This window comes from Anoplopoma fimbria, chromosome 6, assembly GCF_027596085.1.
Source record: "Anoplopoma fimbria isolate UVic2021 breed Golden Eagle Sablefish chromosome 6, Afim_UVic_2022, whole genome shotgun sequence".
Lineage (NCBI taxonomy): Eukaryota > Metazoa > Chordata > Actinopteri > Perciformes > Anoplopomatidae > Anoplopoma > Anoplopoma fimbria.
In genome coordinates this window covers 16,205,919-16,220,081 of record NC_072454.1, presented here as the reverse complement: position 1 = coordinate 16,220,081, position 14,163 = coordinate 16,205,919, and the positions used below count along the sequence as shown (strand labels likewise).

Here is a 14,163-nt window from a genome sequence, read left to right as displayed (position 1 = left end):
CCTGAGAAAGAGAGGTGAATCAGAAAACCAGCAGTACTCCAAGGCTACTCGAAGTACTACTTTGAGGTATAGAGTAGGAAAAGCTCATTACAATCTTCATTTTTGATTGAGGTATTAGTTTAATCACACATATGAAGATTTATTACTGTGAGTTGTAAAAATAAAAACAAACAAATAAACAAACCCAACGTAAACCTGATTAATAAGACTTACCACTCCAGTTATTTCAATGCCATTACCAGCATAAAACAGTTGCTTACATTTATTTGAGGAGCCTTAGCCATGACAATGAGTAGGCATACAATATTAAGCAATAATGTAAACCAACAGTAAAAATACCCACCTTCAGTATAGTTGTCTTCTGGAAGCACGGACAAGCAAAGAGAAAGAGAGGAAGACATTCATTAAGCAGCATGCAAACTAGTACTGGCCATTGCATGTCGTAACCATGCAAGGCATTAAACAACGCATGCAAGTGACCTATTATAACTCCTGCAGAGGAAATGCTGATCTTTGCATAAGCCTTCATTTTGATGTCCACCCTTTTTGTTTGTACACTGACCTGGAATACAGGACAGAGTTGTAACTGAATGAGCCCTTCTGAATATTTGATATAACCTTGAAGAACTAAACTCTTAGTTGGCAGCAGATAAAAACTGGCATCACTGTTAAAAGATTGAAGAACCAGTATTGATTGTGATGCGTAAGGGGATAAACATCTTCAGGAATGAGGCCGGTTCGTTCTGTTGCGTAAGGCTAATTAAATCTCTGACATTTATTTTATTTTTTTAAATGATGAACTTTTGATTACAACAACTATTTAATTTAAACAGCCTCAATGGAATCTGTGTGTAGTGTTTTGTTGTTTTTTTCTGAAATGAAAAGCTGCTCTATATGTGATGAAATGCAGTGCAAGAGAAAGAACCCAAATAAATAGTTGGCTGTGGTAAAGCAATGCTTGTAAGGTTTCAGAGTGGCTGGTGGGGTCTTGTGACTGAAACTCTATCAGGTGACTTTGTCGCCATTTTGAGTGAGCACATATTGGCAACGCAAGAGGAGATTGTTACCCAAAAGGAATTTCCCTAACATTGCATTTGGCAATCAAAGTGAGGTGTGAGGAGGTGAGACAACTGCCATGTAAAACCTCCAATAAAGGAGACCGAGAGAAGAATTACATGTTGAATAGGTAATAGCAAACCAGTGAGGTAAACATCATGCTACCAATGAGATGCAAATAAATGGGTTTGAGAAAACATGCAAAACCATTGAAATGAAAGTGTGTAAGGGCCCAAATGCCTACAAAAAGAACAAAAAATAGTCAGTCAACAGTTCTATTCACCATTAAGTGCTTGCAATTTGCCTGGAGACTGATTCCATATTCAGAATTTAAATATTTAAAATCAGAATAGCAGAACTACACAAAATGGTTATTATGATTTCTCAATAGGGCCGTCAGTAGCATGCAATGTGTTATCAATATTTGTACAACAAAAAATGATCCTCTCATCAATGCAATTACTCTAAGGATGCAGCCAGTTGGGGAAAAAAGCCCAATTGCCACTATAAAATAAACTCCTACCTCTGTAAAATGGTTTCTTGCCCAGATTCAAGCGTTTTTTTGACCCAAGACTTACCATCACCACTGGTTCCCCTTCCAAATCAGACATCATGCACAAAAAACAATCCAAATCATCATTTTGTGAACAAATTACAATGCAATCAAACACTTTCACTTAACATGACAAGACCAATTCAGTTAAATTGTATGTAAAATTTGTTTTACATACATTCAGATGTCAATGTGAAGTACTATTGGCTATTAAAGAAGTAGCTAATTTATCCAAGCCATTGTGGAATGGAGGATATTTGGATATGTATATCATTTATTAATTTACTTTCAAATGCTTTTTAAACAAAAACAATTGTTTGAAGAAAATCCCGATTTGCACACAGACTCATGTAAAATCTAGATGACTTGTAATGTGTGCAGCCTTATGCATTATGAGGATCTTATTTCCAGATTTTTTTATTTCAGTTTTGACATCTACAGTACAGTAAAAAAGTGCACTTTGTTCACAAAAAGTAAGCTTGATGATGAAAAACACACTGCTGAAAAGGCATTCTGACAAGGCAAGCATGAAGCTGGCAGTTATAAAATGACCTCATGAGAAGTGTAAAGTAGAAGAATCAGGACCGTTTGTTGATTTCAAGAGCCCAAAGACTGATGATGACTTTTGCAACAATGTATAAGCATTCCTCCCGCTGCATTTCAATTCCAAGAGTGGCCTGTTTAAGAGCATTGTTTTGATAGTTTGTTTTAGATTGAGTGTAAGGTTATCGTGCAATTAACATTGTGTTATAGGGATTCCCTTCCTTAAATTATTGGTGATCAAAAGCAAATTAAAATCAGATTTGGAGGTACAATGATTCATGTATCCTAATTATGTACAGCTTGAGAGGCATGCAGTATAGTATCCTTATATGAATCTGATCTTAGCATATTTTACTCACACTAGGAGAGACGTTACCACAATTTAAATGGCAACAAGGCAGACACATTGGGTTTCTAAATGCCATACTGAACATAAGAAAAGAGTGTATAGGTGCTCAGAAATTTTGTTTTGTTGAAGGATTGTGCCCAGAAGTATGTCATTCTTTTGAATCAAACGTCAGCAGGCTTCAGTGGCCACAGTAAACAAGGTTTCATTGGGTTTTGTTCTGAAGCAAAGAAGCTTTCCTCTAACAGCAGTATCAACTGACATTGACCATTAAAACAAGCCCCCTATCACAAACACACACACACTTTCTTTCACAAATGTACCCAGCTGGTTGCATTCTAATCCAGAGACGTAAATCCATTTAATCCCCTTGACAAAGTGATCCCAGCGCTATTGTGCTGGTAACACTACACCGAAATGCACTCAACTGTCCATCAGATGATCTGCATCTCTGATGGTCTTGTGCTGTTGATCATGCACATGGTGTTTAGCTCATGGAAAGTAATTACATTACTATTCATATTTATGCCAAACTAAATAAAGCATCTGGTGTGTGACAGCAGAAAAAAAAAATCAAGGATGTTAAATACTATAAATCGATTTTCTCTCCTTTTTGCCTCCTGCAGACATGATTCTGACACCTCAACACAGCCTTGATGCTTTTACTGTGAGCTCAAAACTAGGACATCTGATTAACGCCAACGTGACATTTCATAGAGGGCAACAATCCAAACATGTTCTCATTCTAACTCGTCACATACTGACGTTTTCTCAGACCCCTCTGCATCACTTTCTAAAACACCAGGTAGCACAGTGCACGGCCGCAGTAAACACCTGGTTAACGTTGTTCATTCAAACAAAAACACTTGCATAGGTTTAGGCAACAAAACCACTTTTATTAGGAAACACATCATGCCTAGGCTTAAAATAAGTACTTAAACTAAGTAAAATATTAACAAAATGACATAAGTATGGAAAGCACGTCACAAACATCACTAACGTATCTTCCAAATTACAACAACAGTGTGACACGAACAGCCGTCTCTAACACCGGTCTTTATACTACAACATCATACTCCGGGGAAAGCCCGGTGTGGCTCCTACAGACGCTAAAGGGTGCCATGTGTGTCGGTATCAGGCGTGGCAAAGCGTCAGTATTTGAATCCTTAGGAATGAGACCTGGCTGAATACAGCCACCATCAGCCAACTCTACAAAATGTCAGTAAAAAAATGTCTCTTCTGCTATGTGTCTGAATGCAGTTGGCTGACAAGACATGGCAAGCAGCATCATAGGGCTCTTGGTGACACTACATTTCACATGAAGCAACATGTGTCACATTCACTAAATATATATTTCGTTTTTTCTCCGCCATTTGACAATTTAAGAAACATACTGTTTCACTGAATAGACCTTTTGTCTCCCACTCTTTATGTCATAAGAATTGAAATGTTTTAGGTTTGTTAGAATTCCTTGTCTCTATAATTGCCTAGTTTCAGCTGGTAATTCTATTTATTTCAACTAATTAACATGCATTCCCTTAAAGGAAATACACCCCAAAATGAAATGGTTACTGCCCTTAAACTCTTTTAATTATAGTCATGATTCTGGTCTCTTTTTAAAGGAAACTCTTGGGAGTTTACATTCAAAAAGTCAAAATGAATGTAAGTGATACTGAACCAAATTTACAGAGGCACAAATGTGGGAGAAATGTGGTTAGTTCTTGCCTATTATTTTACCTAGTTTTGTTTATGCTCTTGTTAGAAAATAAGAAACTGTAGCTGCAGTGATACTGGGATCCTGAAATGGGTTTAACAGATATGATGATGAAGCTTTGTGCCGTCAAATCCTGTATTTGCTGTCAATGTTGAGTAAGGTCTCAACTGCATGCCATAAACAATAATGTAACAACTTTTAACCTAGATCTTATATTTTACTTAAAAACTATATGCAATCATAGCCACCTCTCAATAATTACTTTAAGTAAAAAAAAAAGAATTCCGTAGCTTGTTCTTAGAGGGCTCTAAGAGATTGTGTGTGTAATGTAGCAGCTCTTAAACGAATGGCCTCATTCTCTCCTAGAAAGTTATGTATTTACAAATCTGAAAGTCAGACTCAACCTTAAAGTTTATGTAGTATGACATCAAAAACTGTATGTGTGTTCATGTTCTGCATCCATTATGTACCATTTCATACAGTCATCACTATTCAGGGAAAACTTATTATGCGTATTTGGTCGACTGGTCAGATAATAGGGGAGAGAGTCACTTAAATAAGGGCATGTTGTATAATATGTAAAAAGCAATAACAATGAAGACGTTCTATGTAAAACGATGTTCAGTATTATGAATAGTTTATCAACTGACACTTCCTAATGAAAGCGGTTCAATTCCATCTTAAATAGCCTCAAACTGAAGCAGTTTATCATGCCAGCATTGCTTTGAAAAAGTAGGTCAGCTAGTACTATGTTTCTTTGTGGAAAAGCTAAAACTCTCCATACAAAAAACTCAGATATTTGGACATCCCTTTAAAGGTGCTGCAGCAGAGGAATGAGTAAGTTACTGCTTGAGGACGTTGAGGTGACACTATGCAATACGTCAACATATTTTCCAGCTCGTTTGAAACATGGTGAGTCTAGCTTCTTTATACAGGGTTCAAACTTGACTAAAAGGGGCTACAATTTTCTGAGTTTTTTGCCGCCCATGTAAACCAATTTGGCTGTTTATGGAGAACCAAAGCTCTGGCTTGCTAAATTGAGCAATACTTTCCGCATCTTGTCTATTTTCTCCACATGCTGCAACTGAATCTCGTAAGAAAACACACTGGTAATCTAATCTTATATGTTATATGTGATATAAATGTTCTGATTCTGATAAATGATAAAAAATGCATCACATGCTTTCAACTTTCCTTTCCTCTCTCGTTGCTGTTATCCCAGAATTTCAATTCCCTTCTTTAAAATCCTTTGTTGCTGACAGTTAAGTCGTTTTTTTGGATATCTGTACTTTACTTTACATTTCTGTTGACTTTCACTTCTACTTCACTACATTTTGCAAAGAGAACTGATACTTTGACTCCGATACATTTCCCCTGAAACCTTCGTTACTCGCTACAAAATCAAATCTATCTTTAGAAAGAAAATGAATCATGAGACCAACGTCGGGGACTGTGGTGGAACACAGACTGCAAGCAAGCAGGTTCGGCGAATCAGTGGTCCTAGCTAGCAAGTTAAATCACTGGTTAATCACGTTAATGCGCAATTGCAAACACGTGCTCTCAGAGCCGCGGTTTGTTGATGCCCAGTGATGCCAGCTAGCGAGCGACCACATGAGCAGAATTCCCCTCTACGATGACTGGTTTCATGATGGAAGCAGAAATGGAAGCACCTGCTACTCCCGCAACAAACCACGGTGGTGACGAAGACCAACACCCGTGGCCATATCTGCGAGAAATGTTTTCTTATGTTGGAGTGAAAGACTCTTCGTACCGGATGAAGAGCCTCTTATGCCCAAAGCTACTGAAATATTGGCATTCAAACACTCCCCATCCAACCTCAGGAAACACATTGAGGTAAATTAAGATTAATCCCATGAGCCGCAACGTTAATGTTTAGTTATCATAATTAGCATAAACCTGTTCAGATATCTAGTGTTTCCCACAGGATTGGAGTATATCTGTGGCGGGGGAGGGGGGGAGAGAGAGGTGTCTGATCTTCTAATTTAGCTATACATGGTGTATGTTAGGCTGCTGTCTCTGTTTGTACCTCCTTGTCCTTGGTCATGGTGGCCACAGCACTTAAAATAATAAACTTCATAATTCTCAAAATTCTGACCCTTTGCTTTTTTATTAACAGCATTTACTTGTACTTTTACTTTCAATACTTAAGTACATTTAATATCAGAAAATTACTTTTGATACTTAAGTACAGTAAATATTAGATACTTTAAGACTTTTACTCAAGTAGTATTCTAATAGGTGACTTTCACTTTTACTGGAGTCATTTTCCAGTAAGGTATCTTTACTTTTACTCAAGTATGGCTTTTGGGTACTTTATACACCACTGGTTGCTGAAGCGGTTTGAGGGAAAATCTATCTAAAAGCCTTGCAGCAAAGGTCAGAGCAACCAGAGGATCGATTTGTTGGTAAATTACAAATTTGACCAAATCAAGAGTAATGAGTATAAGTGAGGGCTCATCTCTTAGTACCACAGCCTAAACCTAATGCATCTATCTTATAGAGGAGTGTTAGCGTCATTACATAGCTCACCATCTCCCTTATTATCCTCCTCAGGCAACAGTAGGAGTGGAGAGAGAGGAAATGGGCAGAGTGACTCTGTTGGAAATTGATAGCTCCCACAGCTGTGGCTATACTGCACAATTTCCACTCACCAGCTGAGTCGGTCAACGGTGCCACATGTCAGCTTTCAGAACAATACACTCTTCATACAGCCTTTTTGTGAGGTCACCCAATTGATAATGGATTTCCTCAATTTTGGGCAGTGTCCAGTATCCATTTCCGCAGAATGTCAACTGTGTACAAAGACTTCATTTGTAGCGAACGTTGACGGAAAGATGACAAAACTGAAATGTGATAATAAAAATGACAATCTGAACTAATAAACTTCGTCCAGAGACTGCTCCCAGAAACCTATAGGCCACTCGAAGGGTTTAACTCTCAATTTACCATGTGTCTGGACAGACTCAAGATGAGACTTGAAGTCAATCATGACCAGTGGTGTATAGTAACGAAGTAGAAATACTTCGTTACTGTACTTAAGTCATTTTTTTGGATATCTGTACTTTACTTTACTATTTATATTTCTGTTGACTTTCACTTCTACTTCACTACATTTTGCAAAGAGAACTGATACTTTGACTCCGATACATTTCCCCTGAAACCTTCGTTACTCGCTACAAAATCAAATCTATCTTTAGAAAGAAAATGAATCATGAGACCAACGTCGGGGACTGTGGTGGAACACAGACTGCAAGCAAGCAGGTTCGGCGAATCAGTGGTCCTAGCTAGCAAGTTAAATCACTGGTTAATCACGTTAATGCGCAATTGCAAACACGTGTATTATTAATACATGTAGTTACATTCATGTTATCCAAGTCTTTTTACAATTATTTTAGTTTCCTTCCATATAAACTGGATGTTGATCGTTTTGCCTGCATGTTTCTTTCAACCAAGTACAGACCAGCCCTGTCGTTCTTGTCTCTCATCGAGGACACTAGCTTAGGATAAGATAAGTCAGCATCCCACTGAGAGAGAGAGAGAAAGAGACCGAGACGAGGACAAATGGTTCAAGCCGAACCATAAAGAAGAAGACTTACAGATCCGAACATATCAGAGAAAGCAGAACCAACTGCCACAGAGTGAGAGATGAAGAATGTGATTTCAACAAACATGAATAGATGACCACAGCTTTACCTTCCATCTACCCATCAATTTATAAAGAACTTGATCATTTGATTTGTGTATATTAAATAGTAGGCCCCTTTACACCATGACAAGAGCTCTGTAGTAACCTTGAGATTCAGATTGTATTGATTAATATCAGATTTTTCCCTATTTTTCAAAAATTGGGTGGCATCCTAAATTTATGTTCAATTCTGTTAGTTAAACTAATGGTGTTTTATGCTGAGTTTCATCATTATTTAATACAAATGTATTAGTTTATAAATCATAATTGAATTATAAATAATCACAACATATTTTTATATGAATTCATCATTATGTATTAAACCAGCAATATCGCAATACAACACAATACCTTAGTATTTTCTACTACTTAGCAGATACTTGCATGTGGAGCTTTTTTCTACATGAATACTGATGACAGACTTAATTAAGAAATGTGGACATGTTGGTAAAGATGACTTGAGAGATGAAAGATGACTCTCCCGTCTTTCCATTAAAGTTACTACAAGGAACTTTCATTTTGTGTTGATTTTGGCGGTCTCGGTTGATGAAAGTGGTGTTTCAAGGCACAAGAGTCCCTTCTGAGAACCTCCCAATTTTTTGCAGAAGGGTCTGACAGTCTGCACCTCGCAGTCCTGGTTATACTTCTCCCATGCCTCCCTTCGCACCAGCTGGCCCAGCACTATCCCTTGAGCCTACAGCAGCATGGTGCTGTGTTGGCTCCCAGCAAGGACCGGCGGAGCAACAAGGCTAAGCTGAGCTTCTAGCCCAGGGAGGAGATGCTGCTGCCGGACGCTGGGCACTATTCCTCTTGAACTTCCGACTGCAGGTAACTACTGCCTCAAAGCTGCCAAATTAAGAGTGTATCTGTTGCCACAACAGCTGACCAAAGGGTTGACGCTATGCTGCTGCTAGGACGCTGTTGGTTGGGATGGCGTTATCAGCTGTAACTGCTGTATGAGAGCAGTGCAGAGTAAACCAGTGGGGCACACTCACATGCACTAATTTACACTAAAAGGCACACGCGACCAACCCAGCTATGTCAACTAAGCACAGTGAAGCTCAGATTACAACACACACAGATGGAGAGTGACTTCATTCTCTGCTCAGGCCAATACTATTGTTTGCTCTTCTATCAATACTCTAAATGCCATAGTCAACCTTTAAGAAAGCTTATCAAAAAAATTGTTATTGAAGTTTATGTGTAACCACATTTGTTCTACAGCCTTTCTTCATCCTAAGAATGGGACAATGGTGCACTAAATAAACAAAGAAATAACATAAACTCAGACATTGTTAACTTGTGATTTGATTAATCTTATTATGCAGTTAAGACAAGTTTCTCGGAACAGATGGTGTGTGGACAATACAGTCCAATCCAGATATTTCTAAAGAGACAGCCTAAACAGAGAGGATTGTGGCAGCAGATGTGCTGAAGACCTCGTCATTCTTTTACATCTTGTGGGTCAGAATGATCCAACAGGATAATCAGAGCAGCTTATACAGTAGTTCTAATAACCTTAATCCCAGGATTGACAATATCTAGGATAGTATTACAGATGTTGAGTAAATCTTTTGTGTGATGCAGTAGCTGTTAAATACTTGAGTATTAGGCCTGGCGGGGGAACCAAGATGTCTACTAAGAATCAATGTAAACTGCACATTTGTAAGTATGGGCTCAGCTGATTTGTAACTTATTGTATTAGAAATCACAGCCTTGTGTTGAAGCAAGCACCTTTTCTAGCTAAATACGCTCAGCAGTTGCTTAACGAAACTGTAGTTGGGGCTCTCGCTGTTGACGTGTGACAAATCCCTATCTGAAGAGCGGTTCTTTAGCTAAAGTAAAAAAAAGTATTAATAAAGCACACTGGGCATTAAATGCAGCTAAGCTCTAAGTACTGTGAACAGTGAGCTACAGCCCTTCCCATTGAAAATGACAAAAAGAGACAGAATTGTAAAGAAAGAATAAATTTAAAAAAAGGTCTCCAGTGTCCTGTCTGAATCTGATCAATGAATCTATAATGGTTGATATACAGTATATTTATTGCAAGAAGGGAACACTCTCCTAGTTGTACAGGAGGTAGACAATCCCTAAATGTGACAAATAACCTCCCCTACAATATTATTGTCAAGTTGGGTTTATTTGTGCTCTTGCAGTCACAAAAGGCTTCAAAGTCACATAAAATGTTCCTGAAAAGTGATTTGTCTTCGCTCTACTATTAGCATGCCAGCTTTCAAATTATGACAGTGCACTTTCGACTTGTTTTTAGCATTTCAGACAACTCTCATGAAGGATGACACCTAACCAGTAGCATCAAAGGCAACTTATCTTCAAAGTGAAAATATCATCTGCGGCCCAGAATTTAAATAGGCACATTTTTGCCTCTATGCAGCTCTTATTCTGAATCTGTACAGGGGAGATCAAACCGTTCAGATTGCATAAAACAAGTGGCAATTCTGCAAAATGAGATATTTTTCAAACAAAACAGGTATGAATAAGGACGTCATCTATAATAAACAATCATACAACATAACATAAAAAACCTTTCATTTATTATGCCAACTAACATGCTTCAATAAGAAACACACTGTATAGCCCAAATTAATACAGGCATGTGTGCCCTGGATACTCTGATATGTTTATTTGTGCTGTGGGACGAATCCTGTTAAAGGAGGAGTTTTGTGTCAAATAATTTCACATACACCCTTTGACAGTCAGGAGCAGTTGTATTTAAACAAGGCAAAAATCCTCCAGGAAAATCCCTCTAATCTTTTGATCCCAATATCTGTCTTTGGACTCAGAGACAGCAGTATACTATTAATCTGCTTTCGTCTGAGTGAAGCTGCAGGAGGCTTCTAGACAGAATGACACTTTAAGAGATACAGTGTGGCCACATGTTTGTGCGGCATACAATGACAGACATACCTCAAAGGAAGTGCTCATTCTAATTAAAGATTCATCTTGCTATATAGTGTGTCTCGAAGCGGTTTCATTTATATGTGAACATGTTGAGGGCTACTGAATAATTAAAAACAGTTGGTCAAAAAGTGTATGTATATTTCACATGGAGCCATAAATCACCTAAAAACGATAGTGTTCTTTTGACAAACACAAGCTACCTATTTAATTCACTAAAGTTACTGTTTCCATATGTGTTAACCTGACTCATCATGAAATTATCTACACAGCTGTCTGTGTACAGTTATGTGAGAATCACTGCTCTTGTATAAAAAATGATGCAAATTCCCAAAATCGAAACCTCTACAAATGCTAAACTCTACCAGTCCCATAATCAGCACAGGAACAGTATATAACACAATACATATTTCCAACTCCTGTAGTCTTTGAGACACAATGATTTAAGTTGTTGGAGGCACAGTGGTGTACCATTAGCTTTTTTTCAACCTGATTTATTTTCTGTTCATTTGTTCAGCCAGCCAATATAAGCCTTCCCACTTCTCCACTCTGTTTTTTTTAGTGCATTAGGTTGAATTGTCCTTAGGGATACAACTTGGCACAAAACGTCCAGTACTGACTAGAAGCATACTGCCAGAGCATCAACAGAAATTTCCCTTTGAATTGATTTTCCTCTTCATTCAGAAACAAATACACAGTGTTCTGAACATTCCTACAAGTTCCTTGCTAGATGTTCTGCACTCGCAAGGATTGCCAAATGAATGCCCAAAGAAAGAAATCCTCTCTTTTTAATTGTCTGACTCAAAAAGACTTTCTGTCTTTAGATATCACTGTAGCCAAAAGGTTATATTAAAGTTGCACTAATCAATATTTGTATCTAGGAACAAGGCATCGGATTTCCCTTAGGAGGTGGAGACCAAAATGGAGCTAAAGTTAAATGGGAGTAAATATTATACTTAAGTTACAGTCATAGACATGATTGAAACAGAACGCCAATGTTGGACGTTTCACTCCTCCCCCTCCTCAATATTACAGGTGTTGTTATGGCAGGTGGCGAGTCATTGGTGACAGATAATGTAAAACACCACTGCATATGTAATGAAGGGGTTGCCAAAGTCTTCACATGATCAAATTCTACTGGCAGGACATTTTACCAGGAAATCCCATTGCCACTGACTAAAATGATTTTGTGTGAGACAGATAAAGTCAAGGAATCAGTGTCATGACATACACATTTTTTTGTCCGGCATGTAAAAGTAAAACCCGATTAACAAAAAACATTGACCCTACCATCCTGTGGCTAAATCAAACTTAACAGATAAAGAGCTGAATAACCTTGAGATATTTTCTGTAGATGTTCACAAATTTGCGAAACTGTAATTTCAGCTTCAAAACTTCAGAGATTTTACGAAAGGTTCCTCATTGTGAAAATATTTTCTCAGTCATCAAGCCTGAAACCTCAAGTAACAACAATGAAAAATCAAATTTGCTCAGGAAAAACATTCATAAAGAACAAGGCATGCTAAAGAACGTAATGAGTGTGAGCCCATGTGGACATTTTGCCTCCTGCATATATTGCACTACTTCACGTTGTACAAGTCTGTTGTGAAGCTGTCCTGTTCTGTGACTACCAAGCTGATGATTATGATTCAAATGTGAAAAAAGGTGTGACATATTTTCAGTTATTTTAGGCTACAGTCATACTTGGTACACTGTCACCATGTATTAGCAGTTTAATGAAGTGGCTTAAGTAATCTGGCTGTCAGTCCTACAAAGACTTCTAACACTATCTTTATAAGGACCTAAAAGCTATTCTCTCAACTGAAAAGCAACACAATCACAATTATTTACTGTATCTAGTCAATTTCTCCTTTGAATTACATAATGCACATAATAAAATGCTGTACAGTCTTTAGATCTGCCCTACTTTTGTACTTTGACTGATTTATGTACAACTAATGAAATAAACATCATTCCATTTTATCAGGACAAAATAATTTATCTAATGAGAAAAAGGAGGACAGATTCTGGGAATTTACTGGCCAAAGAACAGTGCATTTAAATAATTGTTTTACCGATCAAAGGGATTTATGTGTGTATGTGTGTATGTTTGTGTGAGAGAGGTTGTGCAATGTGCAAGCTTGTGGTTGGATAGGGGAGACTTGACAGGTCTGGTGGCAAATCCTATGAGCCTTTCATCTGATCAAAGCAATACAACAGCTTTTAAATGATTTAATGGAAAGGTAAATTTAAAACTCCAATGTACTTTGGAGATGAATTGATGTATGGGCACTATGTAAAAGTATGGGCAGACCTATATGTATCATATGCTTCTATCTTTTTACGGTTAAATTTGATTCTGATCGGGCTAGAAAAAATTGCTTCAATCATTATTTTTGATTTAATGTTCTGATAAAATTCTCCACGCACAGACATTTGCAGTAGTAGCTGTTGTTTCCTGCCTGTCATGTGCAGCTCAGGATGTTGACAAAGCAAGCAGCAATACCAAATTACCTTGAAGCGAGAAAAAAAACCTCTGATCTTGCTAGAATACTGAATTAGCTTGCAAAGGTACAATTGAGTGAATGATTCCATCCAAAGTGACTTAAGGTACCATGAGTTCATACAATTTCAGCATGGATGGCTCCGGTGGGAATTTAATCTCTTTGTCTTGCAATGTTAGTGCCATGCAGGAATGAGCTATAAAGAGCTAGTCTTTCTTCATTGCGGGTAGTATTACCACAATGTATATGGTCTAGTGTAAAATATAGTAACACTAAAAACATTGCTGGACAGAACTGTAAAAATACAGATGATGTAAAATGTTCAGCATGAACTGACTGACTGACTCTAAGAGTGTTTTAGCTCAAACAAATTACTTGTGTCAAGACATCTCATTGTTAACTCAAATCAGTCCTTAGTCCTTGCTATTTAGGGGTAGGGATAGAGCTTTTTTGTGCTTTTTTTTTTTAACACAAGCAGAGAGATGTGATTCACCAAGGCCAGACATTATTTGTATTTGAAAACAGCATTATTAGCCAATCATTTTATATTAACAATGGATCAAATGGCTATATGTAATGTGTGAGGGGTTGCTTAGTGACAAACCCACAGATAATATTCACCCAAGTCTGCAGCTCCCGCTCTACGGGGCTACAGCAAGGGGAAGCTGTGCTCAGCACTTTGATAAACGCCTTGTATGATACTTGCCCAGCATCTAACGGCAGACGATAAGTGACTAGCTGGTGAGCAGAGTAAAGCATTTGTAGAGCCGGGTTTGCTCAAGAAGTTGGTGGAGGCCAAAACAGAGCTCAAAAAGAGTACATATT

The 14,163-nt window shown here is 37.9% G+C and overlaps 1 protein-coding gene across 1 annotated transcript in view; it reads right to left on the bottom strand.

The window, feature by feature from the left end:
- Positions 1–14,163, bottom strand: part of LOC129091898 (neurexin-1a-like) — a 237,884-nt gene that overhangs the window by 218,404 nt on the left and 5,317 nt on the right. The window contains 1 exon segment of the mRNA XM_054599581.1: positions 344–361. Coding sequence (XP_054455556.1) covers positions 344–361 — 18 coding nt within the window.